Here is a 15,686-nt window from a genome sequence, read left to right on the forward strand (position 1 = left end):
CCCACAACTGACCCCCCTCCAAAAAAAAAAGACAGCAATGACAATGTGAGCAAACTTTCATAAATGTTAACAGACTGTTTGAAGAGGACCAGGAGTTCCAAAGGTAATGTTTAAATAGCAAAGCCCTCGACACTGTAACACCACAGTGTATAGCACACTTTCTGCAATCAGGGAGCCTGAGTTCAAACTGGCTTTATTGTTTATTCACTGTACAACTCTGAACAAAATACTTGACCTTCCCCCACTCCCACTTTCTCTCTCCCCATTCCCTCTCTCTTCCTTTCTCTGTGTATACATGTGTCTGTGTGCAAGTGTATATGAGCACATCCATCTGCCAGTACAGGGGCTTGAACTCTGGGCCTCAAGCTCTTGCTTGGCTTTTTTCACTCGAGGCTAGAGCTCTCTCTACCATTTGAGTCATAGCTCTACCTCTGACTTTTTGCTGGTTAACTGGAAATAAGTCTTAGAGACTTTTCTGCACCCTCTGGCAGTCTCCTGGTGTGAACCACAGCACGGAGCTATGAGTTGTTCTTGTTGGGGGAGGGGGGAGTGTTGTTGGTTATGGCCGCTTGAACTCCAGGCCTGTGTACTGCCACTGAGCTTTTTACTCAAGGCTAGCACTCTTTTGAGCCATAGCTCCATTTCCACTTTCCTGGTGGTTACTTTCTTTCTTTTTTTTTTTTTGCCAGTCCTGGGCTTGAGCTCAGGGCCTGAGCACTGTCCTTGAACTTTTCTCAAGGCTAGAGCTCTACCATTTGAGCCTCAGCACCACTTTGGATTTTTTTCTGTGTATGTGGTACCGAGGAATCGAAGCACTCTACCACTACGCCAAACTCCCAGAACCCTGGTGGTTACTTTTGAGATAAGATTCTCGAGACTTTCCTGCCCTGGCTTCAAAACATGACCCTCTGATCTCAGCCTCCTGAGCAACCTCACACCTTAAGCCACAATTGCCTGGCAAGGTTTTTCTTTTCCTTTTCTTTCTTTTTAACCCCTATTTTTTTTATTTCAGTTATTTATCTTTATTTTTCTTACTGATAGCCAGGCATTGTACCATGAGCTGAGAATACCCAATACTGGCAGTCACCTTCACACGATGTGGTTAAGACAGCCACACTACAGAAAATACAGACTATACAGCAAGAGCTCACAGGAGATTTCTTAAGTCAAAGGAGTTCTGAATCAGGGAACACTGGCTTCTAGAACATCTAAGCTGAGAAAGATCTAAAGGAAGATGCTCACAGGAGATTTCTTAAGTCAAAGGAGTTCTGAATCAGGGAACACTGCCTTCTAGAACATCTAAGCTGAGAAAGATCTAAAGGAAGAAGGGGTAAGTGAGTTTTTAAGAACTATTCAGGAGTGAAAATGGGGTCTCCAAGACCTGAGAGCCAGAAAACATGACTGGGGCAACAGCAGGTAGTCATGGCTAGCTAGTCCACTGGCAGGAAGTGAGGCATTCAGGCAGTTCCAGTAGTTTGGGTTTACCCTAATAGACAAAAACTCTTTTGAGCAAGAGTGTCAAAATCAGATGTGGTGTTCAAATGAGTAGCACTGGTGAGCATACTTCCAGGTCAGACTTACCTGAGTTTCAATCCTGGCTCTGTGACTTGACTGGCCACTTGACCCTGGACAAATGACCTACGAGCTTTGGGTCTCTACTTCCTCCTCCATCAAAAAGGCACAGTGCCAACACAGGGCTGTTATAAGGAGTCAGTGAGTTAATAGGTGGAAAGCATTTAGACTAATGAGTGACACCATGTTTTAAAGTAAATATATTTTAAAATGCTGGCTACAGTGTGGGAAGTTGTTCTAAAAGTGAAGGTGTGGTCTACAGCAGGGCAGGACTATTTAGGGAGGCTGCTGTAGAAATTCAGGGATGACTAGAAAGTAAATTAGGTAGTGGTTTGAGAATGGGGAAAAAAATAATAATTGGGGCAGGGAGTCTGGCCTAGTAGTAGAGTGCTTGCCTAGCATGCACGAAGACCCAGGTTCGATTCCTTGGTACCACATGCATAAAAAAAAGCCGGAAGTGGTGCTGAGGCTCAAGTGGTAGAGCTCTAACCTTGAGAAAGTCCAAGGGCAGTGCTCAGGCCCGAGCTAAAGCCCAAGACTGGCAAAAAAATTAATAATAATAATGAACTACAGAATGGCTTAGGGCTAGAGGAAGAACTGAATGGGAGAAGGAAGTCGCAGTCTATGTCTGCTTTTGTGTGCACAGTGGTGCCACTTTTCAATATGAATGGTTCTGAAGGAAAGATCATAAACTCAGCCTCTTCCCCAAAATGGGTAATAAAGCTGTTTCATATGTTTTACAGAGACTAAGTGAATGCTACCACCATTTTTCATTTCAACTCTGTCCAAACACTTGACTCACAAGCAACTATATCTTAATATGCAATCCTAATAAACAACCTGAGGGTAAGAAACAAAGCTCAAGAATTGGAGGAATAACAAACTGGGGAACTCTGCTGTTCCTGCGCAATGGGCCCTCTTTAAGTTTGTTCATTCAAAGAATGAGCAGACCACAATCTGCCCTCCCCCATACTGCCTTTGCTGAAAAATGCCCAGATGCCCACTTAACAACAGGCCTAGCTCTCAGCACAACCAAAATGGCCAGCTTCTATGTCTTTTCTCTCCCTTTTATGTCTTTCTGTAAGTGTTTTTCCTTTTTCAAGAACTCTGTATCCATTCCTCCTAATAGTATCTTTCATTTTTCATGACATTTCATGGTGTAAGGCCAACAGTACAGTGCTTCTTTTTTCGTTTGTTTGTTTCTCTTGTTTTTGCCAGTCCTGGGCTCCCAAGCTCCCAGCACCAAAGATTTGTAAGTTTGAGATCAACCTAAGCTGCACAGCAAGAACTTGACAAAATAAATAAATAAGTACATAAATAAATGGCTTGGAAACATGGTTTAGCAGTAGAATCTCTACCTAGCAAACTTGAGACCCTGGGTTCAAACATAACTACTCCAGAGAAAAACAAATAAATAAACAAACTCATAAAAGACTGACAGATGGACCTCATACCTAATGGATCATATTCAAATATTTGAATCCACTGACCAGACTTAACATCAGGAAGGAAACTAGGTAGTGCCACTTTCTGACATGATTTCACAGCAAGTGCATAGATTCCCAACAATGTATTTTACAATGAAAATTCACACTTGATTCTAATCAGTTCTCTACATCTATTTAACCATTTCCCAAGACAGGGATGCATGCTAAATAATATAATGAAGATTTGGTCTTCAGAACTATGACCTAGTTTCCTCAACAAATAAATCCCCTAAGAAACTAGAAGAGAGGCCAGCACTGGTGACTCATGTCTGAAATCCTAACTGCTCTGGGGGCTGATATCTAAGGACTACAGTTCAAAGCCAGAGGGGCAGGAAAGTCTGTGCAACTCTTATCTCCAACAAACTACCCAAATACAGCTGGAAGTGGAGCTGTGGCTCAAGTGGTAGAAGACCCTGAGTTCAAGCCTCAGGACTGACAAGAAGAGGAGAGGAGAGAGGAGAGGCAAAAAGGTGGGGGGAGGAGAAGAGAGGGGAGGAGAGAACAGTTTTACACTGGAAGAGATGTAAGACATGCATCCACAAAATGCAACGTAGGGGCCGAGAGTTTGGCCTACTGGTAAAGTGCTTGCCGATCATGCATGAAGACCCTTGTACAATTCCGTCGTACAAAACTGTAGGTAGGAAAAAGCCGGAAGTGGCGCTGTGGCACATGTGGTAGAGCGCTAGCCTTGAGGAAAGCCCAAGGACAGTGCTCTGGCCCTGAGTTCAAGCCCCAGGACTGGCCAAAAAAAAACAAAAAAAAAGCAACGTAGATCTTGACCTCTTTTGGATCCTGACTTAAGAAATAGGCCATTTTCTGACATCCTAGAAAACCTGAATGTGGACTACAATGTTCAAGAATTATAAAAAGTACTTCTATAGGGCTGGAAGCATAGCTTAAGGACTTGCATAGCCAGTAAGCATAAGGCCTTGAATTGAAGCATCAGTACTAGGAAAGCCCAAGGACAGTGCTCAGGCCCTGAGTTCAAGCCCCAGGACTGGAAAAAAAAAAAAAAAAGAAGAAGAATCTGGATGTTACTAAATGCCACTATAATCCCTCACCAACAGCCCCAATCACATTTTCAGACAAAGTAGGTTATTTGTAATTCTCTAGACAGGTCTCATGTTTTTCCTTGCACTAGCATTTGAAGGTCCTGGTATGCCCTCCATTTTCTGTACCCAAAGCCTATTTTAAGACTCATCCCTCTATATAATACATTCTTTAAACCTTACAAGCTAATATTCCTATGATTTCTCTGTGACATCTATAACATCCTAGCTTGTATTTTTTAGATTCATTCATGCATTAAACATGCATTAAAACAACACACTATTAAGTACTTACTATTTATGGAATGATTACTGTATTTTGGACCTATACTACAGGCTAAGTATGCTGCACTGAATGAACACAGATTTTGAGGTTATAGTCTAGTACAAAAACAGACAAGCTGGGCACTAATGGCTCATAGCTGTAAGGCTAGCTACTCTAAGGCTGAGATCTAAGGATCATGGATCAAAGCCAGCTGGGGTATGAAAGTCCATACCAGTCTTATCTCCATTTAACCACCAAAAAGCTTGTCGAGGAGTTGTGGTTCAAGTGGTAGAGTGCTAGCCTTGAGCAAAAAAAAAAAAGCTCAGGTAGAGCACCACATAAGAAATCACAATTGAAGGGGTCCGGGAGTTTGGCCTAGTGGTAGAGTGCTTGCCTAGCATGCACGAAGACCCAGGTTCGATTCCTCGGTACCCCACATACATAGCAAAAAGCTGGAAGTGGTGCTGAGGCTCAAGTGGTAGAGTGCTAGCCTTGAGAAAGTCCAAGGACAGTGCTCAAGCCCTGAGCTCAAGCCCAGGACTGGCAAAAAAAAAAAAAAAGAAAAGAAATCACAATTGTGAGATGTTACTCAAAAATGTAGGAAGGTAGAGGATATTAACAGAAGTGCAATAAATGTAAGCTGTGAATGTCTCGGATAAATTCTGGTATCCTTACAGGGGAACGTCAACCTGGCTTAGTAACTGAAACCCTAACTTAAGTGTAAGAGGATACTCCTGGAACAACTGGCCAGTTTCAGTCCATCCAGCTGACTTAAAGCATTCAACTAAACCCATGAAGCTGTCTCTGTTTCTCACTCCCATTTTCATCTATCAATGGTGTCTGGTATATTACAGCCCGTGATTTATTTTTTTTTCCTATTTTTTGTTTGTTCACCCTTCTGATTCTGAGGGCTGGTGGATTCTAGAATCCTGAGTTAAAAGCCAATTACGATCTTTAAAGCCAAATCTGTTGTAAATTTGTCTTTTCTGACAGATGTCAGCCACCACCAGGCTCTTGTCACAGAAGGTGAAAGACTTCTGATTGCTTTTTAAATGAATCTACTAACGCAGCCCATTTGAGGGGATGCTCATCCTCACACACACGAACCCTCAAGGAAAATACAATTGTTTTTTACATTCATTTGCCTGATTAGGCTTTGGATCTTAATCCTGGCGCTGGAACTGCCCAAAGACAGGAACCTAATAAACACTTCAGAAATAACTGAGCCCGGAAAAGCGAGAAACGCTGCATCTGCACCAGTCTTCTTGCAAGGTATTTCCAATGTGGAGGTCCACCTTTTGTATTTTAAAGATGAGAAGAGGCTCGAGGTGAAGACTGAAGCCCATCGCCCTAGACCTGCCTTCGTCCCGGCCCACAGGCCCCACGCCGGGCTTTGCTGCAGGGGTCATGACACAGCCCCATTCCACAAGGCCCAGTCCAGACTCCCGGGCCTTCCCAGAAGGCTTTGCAGAGCCGCGGAGAACTCTGGGATACAGGTAGGTAAACAAATCCAAGGCAAGGGCGGAGACCTAGGCACAAGAAACTGCCGTTAATGTCATCGAGAGCCTTCTGCCGCTCGTTGTGCGCTTACCTTTCCTGGAGCCTCCACTACCGGCTGCCTCACGAACGCCCGCAAAGGCCGGGAACAGCGCCATCACCACAGGCCGCAGCACGGTCCCCCTGCGCGAAAATGGCGTCGGCCACAGAAAGCCAGTGGAAGGCCCCTGCCGTCGCGGTGCACTCTGGGAAATGTGGTTTTCACGGCGCTCGCCCCGCCTTCGAGTCCCGCCTTAGTGGGCGTGGCCAAGCCTCGCGGGATGGGCGTGGCAGATCCAAACGGGGCGGACGCGCGGGGAACGGTGACTTCCGGTTGGTGGATGCCCTTAGGCTTCTGTGAGAGCCGGAAGAGCGGGAATCGCCTGACGCGGACAAAGCAAGTAGGGTCCGGGAAACTTGAGATTTCAATTCCAACCTCTGAATTCACACTCTCCCAAGTTGATTGGATCGTTTAATCAAACACTATAAACTTTAGTTTCCTTGTCTGCAAAATATCAGGGTTGAATGGGCATATGTGGGAATTTCTAGAAAAACAGACATCCGGTTTCCTCAACAAATAAAAGGGTTTAAGAGACTGGGAGGTGGCAATAAATAAGGTAAAAGATTTTGTAGATATATTAACTAAATGCAATATCCTCATGATTCTGACTGAACAAATGGTAAAAAGAATGTTTGCTTGTTTTGCCAGGCGTGGTGGCTCACCCCTGTAATCCTAGCTACTCAGGAGGCTGAGATCTGAGGATCAAGGTTCAAAGCCAGCCAGGACACAAAAGCACCTGAGACTCTACTCTCCAATTACCCTCTAGAAAATGGGAAGTGGGGCTTGGCTCAAGGGTAGGGTGGTAGCCTTGAGCTGAAGAGCTCAGGGACAGCACCCAGGCCAAGATCAAGCCCCACCACACACACACACACACACACACACACACACACACAGAATGCTTCCTTGTTTTTTGTTTTGTTTGCTTTTGTGATGCTGGGCACCAAACCCAGGGCCTGGCATAAGTTAGTCAAACACTCTGCCACTAAGTTACCCTCTCCCTGCTCAAAAAGCTTTTAGGACAAATGGAAAATAAGGTGGGTAGAGACTCTTAAAACACACACACACACACACAGCCAGACACTCAGCTAGGAGGCTGAGATCTGAGGGTGTCCATTCAAAATCAAGCTGGGCCAGAAAAGTCCCCCAGAGACCCTTATCCCCAATTAACCACTCTAAAACCGTAAGTGGCACTGTGGCTAAAAGTACTAGAACCCTGAACTCAAAGATAGCACCCAGCCCTGAGTTCAAGCCCCTCAAATGGCACATCAATAAATATAAAAGGAAGGGAGGCCCAGGCCAAAGGGGGTTGCTAAGGATGAATATTTGTGCCCTCTTCCACTTAAGAAGTGAGACCTTGGGGTCAGGAGTTTGGCCTAGTGTTAGAGTGCCTGCCTAGCATGCATGAAGACCCAGGTTCAATTCCTTGGTACCACATACATAGAAAAAGTCAAAAGTGGTATGGTGGCTCAAGTGGTATTGCTCTAGCCTTGAGAAAACCCAAGGACGGTGCTCAAGCCCTCAGTTCAAGCCAGGACTGCCCCCCCCCCCAAAAAAAAAAAGAAAGAAAGAGAGACCTTTGACAAGGATTAATCCAAGAGGTGGAATTAGCAAACTTATAAAAGGGATGATTAGGAATAGTACACCCCTTCCCTCTCCATTTTGCCCTTGGCTTTCTCTTTTGTGAAGGCTCCAAGTAAAGTCCAATCTTGGAAGCAAAGAACAACCCTCACCAGACAGAAAGAAACCTGTAGTGCCTCCTCCTTGACTCCAGAGCTATCAGAAATAAAAAATTATTTGTAAGTTAACTAGTCTCTGCTCTTTTGTTATACAAGCACAAATGAACTAAGAAGGACTTACACATTTGAATAGATTTGAGAGGTATATGTATTGCACAGACAGTATTGAGTATTTTATATGTTCCATCTGATTAAACAATTATGTAAGTAATATGACATTTACAAAACAGTTGATATCCATACTGACTGTATAGTTGATAAAAACCAAGGAGTTATGTTCAAAGTTTATATTGTGTTTAGATCTATACCTATCTTCTGCAAGTAAATATTGAAATACAGATGAAATGATATGATACCTAAGATTCACTTCAAAGTCATACAAGAGATAAAGCTGGCTGGGTGAGGTGGCTCACACCTGTAATTCTAACTACTCAGGAGGCTGAGTTCTAAGGATCACTGTTCAAAGCCAGCCAGGCACTAAAGACCATGAGATTCTAATCTCCAATTAATCACTAAAAAACCGAAAGTGGAGCTATGTCTCAGAAGTAGAGTGCTAGCCTTGAAGAAAGCCCAAGGACAATGCTCGGGCCCTGAGTTCAAGCCCAGGACTGGCAAAAAAAAAAAAATAGTTTCTGGGAAAATAGTGCCTACATAATCCCCAGTTCTGTTTGGAAGAGGACATCAGGTCAAGAAAAAAGAATAGGTAATGACATCTTTTGTTTTGCTTAATGAGCTTAATTAGCACCTGTCTCTTGAACCCACAAGAAGGCCGTATCAGTACAGTGTGACCTGCTAACCTAACCCTACCTAATGGATCAAGATGAGTATAAGTACGTGACTCAACTCAGGAAAGCCTTTAAAATGGTAGGTACTCAACCCATCTCAGACCTAATCCAAGCCAGCAAAGTTCTTTGCCAAGAATGTGTAAAACAGAACTGAAAAATAAAAGCTAGTCAATCTTCGTCGTGATTGCAAGATGTGACTGCTAGCATGCCCTTCCTCTCAGGTCCTCACCCCTCCCACTTCACTTCTCCTGGACCTCCATCCCTGATGTTATAATGATGTCTCTGAATAGGGTCAGGTGCCATTTCTGCTCTCCTGTGGTGGCCTTGTCAGCCTCAGCTAGCAATAAACCCCTTTTCCTGTATGTGCTTGTGTCTATATGGTCTTCTGAGGTGGGTGCTTTCAAAAATAGCCAAGGAGGCTGGGAGTTTTGCCTAGTGGTAGAGTGTTTGCCTAGCATGCACGAAGACCCAGGTTCAATTCCTCAGTACCACATACATAGAAAAATGCTGGAAGTGGTGCTATGGCTCAAGTGGTAGAGCTCTAGCCCTGAGAAAAGGCCAAGGATAGTGCTCGGGCCCTGAGTTCAAGCCCCACAACTGGCAAAAAATAAAAATAAAAAAACATTTGAGGGGCCAGGCGTTTGGCCTAGTGGTTAAAGTGCTTGCCTAGCATGCATGAAGACCCGGGTTTGATTCCTTGGTACCACATACATAGAAAAAAGCCAGAAGTGGTGCTGAGGCTCAAGTGGTAGAGCTCTAGCCTTGAGAAAGTCCAAGGACAGTGCTCAGGCCCTGAGCTCAAGCCCAGGACTGGCAAAAAAAAAAAAAAAAACATTTGAAAAAAATAGCCAAGGAATTCATGGTAAGAGGAGTGAACCAGGTGGTTACACATACCTGTATTCCAGCAGTCGGGGCTGAGGCAGGAAGATCTCCTGTTTCAGGCCAACCTGGGTTATATAGTGAGACTATGACCAAAAAAGAAAGGGGGAAATGTATGTGTGAGTTAGAGAGGAGGGTCCCAGAGGCTAGGAGTTTGGCCTAGTGTAGAGTGCTTGTTGCCTGGCATGCATGAAGACCCGGGTTCAATTCCTCAGTACCACATATATAGAAAAGCCAGGACAGGTGCGTGACTCAAGTGATAGAGCATTAACCTTGAGGAAACCCCAAGGACAGTGATCAGGCCCTGAATTCAGTCCCCAGGACTGGCCAAAATAATAATAATAATAACAATAATAATAAATAGAGAGAGAGGAGGTTCCCAGTAGTTTTGGAACTTTCCTTCTAGTTGTCCCTAGAGCTCAGCCTCATATCTGTACTCAGATTTTAGGAAACAGTCAAATGTCCTATTTTCCTATGTCAATAATCAAATTCAAGTTCACTTTCCATCAGTAGCACCAAGAGTCCAAATGATATAGAATGAATGAGTGACCAATGCCATTTCTACATTCAGTCACAATCCCCAGAACCTGAAAACATTCCAGTTAGTTTGAATGATGAATGCAACTTTACAACTAGTCTACCCAGAACAGGTAAATGCCACCTCCCTTTTATTTTAAGGAAGAAGGAATCTTCTCTGGCTAACTCAGGCTAACTGGAGAAACGGGTCTATCAACTCACTCAATCTTCAGGACTTTTCTGGTCATCCCTGTGAAGTAGCAGAAAGAAATGTGTCATTTGGAAAGCAGAGATGATAACAGGGAGGATCTAAAAGAGCCTGCTACTTCCTTTGGGTGACCTGCTTTCTGTCCTGGTGTGTTTTGGAGGGCAGTGGGGACCTTGCTTTGGAAATGTTTTAGTACACGGTCACGATCTCAGCGCATAACTAAACCTAATTTCCATTCACATACTCCACATTCTGTCTGAACTATGGGCAGTTCTCTAGACCTATGCCATGGGAAAGAACCAAAGCTAGTTGGGAAGGGTACTTCTGTTTAGACTGCCTTTAATACTAATGTAAATTGTATGTGTATCGTTGTTACACTGAATTGCTCAGGGGATAATAACTAGACAAACATCTGTACATAGAAGCCATTCACTCTTCTGTCTTCTATAGAATCCACAAGATACAGAGCATCATCTACATAGTCCAGTACTGAGCTCCACAAGTCTTTCTTCTTGAACACAGATGGTCCTGGGAACTTCCCCAATTGGTAGCTAATTAGAACAAGTGACTAAGAGTCAATGGCCCACACACATGTAATCCTAGCTACTCAGGAGGCTGAGATCTGAGGATCAAAGCCAGGCTAGGCAGGAAAGACTATGAGACACTTATTTCCAATTAACCACCAAAAAACCAGTAGTGGCTCAAATGGTATAGTATTAGACCTCAAGAAAAAAACTCAGGGGCAGCTCTCAGGTCCTGAGTTCAAATTCCAGGACCAGTGCATGCATGTGCGTGCTCGCGCGTGAGCGCGCACACACACACACACACACACACACAAACTACAATGGTATAGGAAACACTATTGTTGCAGCTGGCAACTAAAGTGACAACATGATTGGTGGATATCGCACCCTTAAACTAATGGAGTCTATGCTAACAATGAGTAACTTCCATAATTACTGCACCTCAGTAATGAACAATTCTTAGGCTTCACTAAGGGATTATCAAGTTGTTAAAAAAAAAAGAACTTTTACTTGTTTTTTGTTTTGCTTTTGTGATTCTGGAGGCCAAATCCAGGACCTAGCACCACTTCTGAATTTTTCCGTTTATGTGATACTGAGAAATCAAACTTAGGGCCTCATGTACGCTAGGCAAGCACTAAGCAACCACTAAGCCACATTCCCAGCCTGGTAACTCTGGCTTTTCATGGTCTGTTTGGTTGGTTGGTTGGTTGGTTGATTTTGGCCATTTGGGGTTTTTTGTTGCTGTTGTTAATTTCTTAAGTTTCAACCTCAGAAAATGGAATTCAATGGCAGGCACAAACGATGAGAGGTTATCACCTCAGTATTTCAAGCTGAAGTTAACTGAGAAAACAGTAAGAGCAGGAAGGTCATTCTCCTATCTCTTCCCCTGGAAACATGTCCATAGGGGAATTCTCCCACCCATGTCTCATAAAAGGAGGTTATGAGACCACGGGAGCCATTGTCCATGTCCGGTAGCCAGAGAAAAGAAATAAAGATACAGATGCCCAGACAAATGTAACAAGCAGGCCTTGCTGAGACCACCCAGTTTGCCACCATTAGGCACTGTCTTGTGCTATAGTCACACACTCGCACCACCATAGTTTTTTCCCTGGGTCTCTGATTCTTTATTTCTGGAGGCTCCTATGTCCCATATGACTTTAGTTAAATAGGTTTGTTTCAGTCTTCTCTTGCTAAATCTGTCTTAGGGGTGTCCAATATGAACCTTGTGATGAAGAAGGGAAAGATGTCACTGTCACTATCAAAAATGTACAGTTGTGTCCGGTGCGGTAGCTCACGCCCTATACTGTAATCCTAGCTACTCAGGATCAAGGTTCAAAGCCAGCCCAGGTACTACAAAGCCTTTAAACTGGAAGTGGCACTGTGACTGAAGGGGTAGGGCAGTAGCCTTGAGTTGAAGAGTTCAGGGACAGCACCTAGGCTGAGTTCAAGTCCATGACTGACAAAAAAATTTTTAAAGTACACTTGTAAAGGTGAAGAGGAAGGGAAGATGGAAGAGAAAAGAGTGTGTGTAATACAGGAATTCCATAAGCAAGATACAGAGAGACCACATTTGAGAGTCCAATCTTTTTTGTTTGTTTGTTTGTTTTAAGGTCATGAGGCTTGAACTTAGCCTGGGTGCCTTCCCTGAACTCTTCAACTCAAGGCTACCACCCTACCCCTGGGCCTGCCTGGGCATTGAGCTCCTCAGCTCAAGGCTACTGCCCTACCCTTGAACCAAGCCCCACTTCCAATTTTCTAGAGTAAATTGGAGATAAGAGTCTCAGGTTCTTTTGTGTTAGGGCTGGGTTTGAACCTCAATCCTCAGATCTCAGCCTCCTGAGTAGCTAGGATTATAGGTGTGAGCCACCATGCCCAGCTCCAGTGGGAAATTTTTATTACAAAGCCAGCAACTGTGAGCAGGCTCATGTCCTTAAAGAACTTGAAGCCTTGGATGCAGTTAATACACAGCTAAGTAGGCAAAAAATCACATGGTTGATGTAAGGAACTAAACTTAGCAAAGCCATGTTTATAAAAGCAATTTGTATCCTTTCAGGCAAAAGACCCTGTTAACAATAGACAAATAAATCGATCACATTTCAAAGACAGTATGATTATTTTTCCCACAGTAGTTTAGAAATTCTGTGCAATTTCAGTAGCAACTGAATGGAACACCATAAATAAATCTGCTTTTACAACTAGGGAAAAAAGGATCCACATATTAGAGCTAAGCACCTGACTGTTTTATCAACTAATGCAACCCCACCATCAAATCTCTTTCCCATCGTGGAATAAAAGAATCACTCCAGTTCACTCTGTATTGGGGGTGAGTTTTTGTAGTTAAGGAATCAAAATTCAAATGAGGGCCCTCCAATTCAAAGATGGTCAGAGAGTGGAAGCCATTCTAGAAAGCCACATTCCTAGTGTAGCTCTGCTGACTCATTGCTGCTGATGGCACCACATCTGTCTGATGACAGACTCCACAATGCAGCTTGATTGGCTGACAAAAAGCCAAGCAGAGCTCATCCATGGAAAGGCGACATCAAGGATGGGAACTCATCCCCTGATCTTTCACTAGCCTCCGTGTAGTTAGCTGACTCATCATGGGATTGCAGCAGCATGTGTTTTTGCTTCTGTCTGTATTATTTTATTTATTTATTTATTATTTATTTTTGTGGGTCATGGGGCTTGAACTCAGCCTGGGAGCTGTCCCTGAGCTCTTCAGCTCAAGGCCTACTGCCCTACCCCTGGGCCTGGGTGTTGTCTCTGAGCTCTTCAGCTCAAGGCTTCCACCCTACTCTTGAGCCAAGCCCCACTTCCTGTTTTCTAGAGGTTAATTGGAGATAAGAGTCTCAGGTCCTTTTGTGCCTGGGCTGACTTTGAACCTTGATCCTCAGATCTCAGCCTCCTGAGTAGCTAGGATTACAGGCATGAGCCACCACACTCAGCAACTCTGTATTATTTTAAAGAAAATAAAATTCTGTGGTTTGCAAGGAAAATGGGTGAACTAGAGACCATTATGTAAAATGAAATATGCTAGGCTGAGAAAATCAAATATCTCATCATTTCTCTTACATGTGGAATGTAGACTGAAACCAGTAACAAAAGTATAAAACAGATAGTTTTGAAGTAGGAGCCAGCAGGAGACAGGAGGGGGGAAGGGAAAGTATGAATGTGATTGATGTTTTTGTTTTTGTTTTTTAACACATAGAAGAAAGAAGAAAAAGAACAATAAAACTTGTTTTAAAGAGAGAGTGTGGGGCCAGGAGTTTGGCCTAGTGGTAGAGTGCTTGCCTAGTATGCACGAAGACCCGGATTGGATTCCTCGGTACCACATATATAGAAAAAAAACTGGAAGTGGTGCTGAGGCTCAAGTGATAGAGCTCTAGCCTCGAGAAAGCCCAAGGACAGTGCTCAGGCCCTGAGCTCAAGCCCAGGAATGGGAGAGAGAGAAAGAGAAAGAGGGGGGGAGGGGAGGGGAGGGGAGAGGAGAGGAGAGGAGAGGAGAGGAGAGGAGAGGAGAGGAGAGGAGAAAGAATGGTAGAGAATGAGGAAACAGATGACACTGTGCAAAAGGAAATGTACTTATTACCTGACATGAGTAAATATAACTCCACTGTATAGCACCTCTAAAACAACAATAAAGTAAACTTTAAAAAGAAAATTTAAGAAAAAAAAAGAAGGGGAAAAACAAGAAAATAACTGAAAGGATGAATTTAGTCAATGTATAGTATATGCATGTAGAAGAATACCACAGTGAAGCTTTTTGTACAATATGCTAATAAAAAGTGGAGAAGAATGGAAAAAAGCATAGTGACTTTTAAAAAAAATCTGCTGATATTAAAAAAGGATATGCAGTGCTTGTTAATATATTCAATTTTTACTTTTTTTGGTATGTGTGCTACTAGGACTTGAACTCAGGGCGTCAAGCTCTCACTTTAGAGATTAATTGGAGATAAGTCTCGGGTTTCTGTGGTCAGATTGGGCTGGTTTCAAACACAGATCTTCAGATCTCAGCCTCCTGAGCAGATAAGAGTATAGGCATGAGCCACCGGCACTAATTTCAATGTTTGTATTTTTAGGCACCAATTTAAAATCAATTTAATTTTAAAAATAAAAACAAGCATCTGACTGCAACTTCCCCCACCCTTCAACACATGGAGATTCTGCAGAATATGCTGATTGTGAAGCCTCCTTGAGCTTCAAGTTAATTATCACTATTGAATCTTTAATGCTTTAAAAATGTATTGCTTATTTTGCTCACAAATCCATGGTCTGATAAATGCCAGCATACAGATTAAGTTATATTAATGTTTAATATCATCTTCTGAGCAGTCAAAAGTACATTAAAAATTAAAATAAAATGAATTTGCACTTTCCCATTTTCACACTGTGGGGTAATGTTATTTTACACAAGGCTATATAAGTACAAATTGACATTCAACATTTTTGAATTAATGAAACTGATGATTTATATCCAGCCTTGGGTACTAGAGTGCTTCTTTTTTCAATTACTGTGAAACTTTATACATTATGGTATAAGAGCTGAGCAATCAGATGAACCATGTTCAGAACATTTTCCCTTAAAGGGGGAATCATATAATAAAGGCAAAAGATGGAATTATTATGTCTAATCTGCCAGTTAGGAACACTAGTTCCGAGATAGTGAGCTTGTAGCTTCCACAAAGTGGAACTTCACAGTGAGGATGATGCCAGTTAAGGCCCTGATGATGTCCCATCATCCCCTAGAAAGTCCCTGGAGTCCTCATAGAGGGCTGGCAAGAGGAAGTGGAGATTTGGAAAGTGTTGACATACCAGGCATCATATCATGCCTGGGAATTTAAAATTCCCAGGAGTGATCATTAGGTTTCTCACCAAGACCTACATACATCTACACTTTGGATTTCTGTAGGTATTTTTTTATCTGAGCACTGTCTATGGCTCTCAGCACTGTGTGACACTCCCCTGCTCCCCCCCACACCTCAGGGTGTTTGATGCCCTGGAAACCTTGTCATCTCTGGGGGACATCTTACATGGAACATGGTCCCTGCTGGAAAGCACACTGGGAGCT

At 43.2% G+C, this 15,686-nt stretch overlaps 1 protein-coding gene across 4 annotated transcripts in view; it reads right to left on the reverse strand.

Moving 5' to 3' along the window:
* The window catches only part of Nrde2 (NRDE-2, necessary for RNA interference, domain containing), a 37,139-nt gene extending 31,046 nt beyond the window's left edge, over positions 1-6,093 (reverse strand). For all 4 annotated transcript variants that reach the window (XM_090344696.1, XM_090344695.1, XM_090344694.1 and 1 more), the window contains exon 1: positions 5,965-6,093. In XM_090344696.1, the coding sequence (XP_090200822.1) occupies positions 5,965-6,028 (64 nt within the window). In that variant the 5' untranslated portion in view covers positions 6,029-6,093. The remainder of the gene's footprint in view (positions 1-5,964) is intronic.
* Positions 6,094-15,686: the final 9,593 nt, after the last annotated feature.

This window comes from Megascapheus bottae, chromosome 14 (genome assembly GCF_031878675.1).
Source record: "Megascapheus bottae isolate mThoBot1 chromosome 14, mThoBot2.hap1, whole genome shotgun sequence".
Taxonomy (NCBI): domain Eukaryota; kingdom Metazoa; phylum Chordata; class Mammalia; order Rodentia; family Geomyidae; genus Megascapheus; species Megascapheus bottae.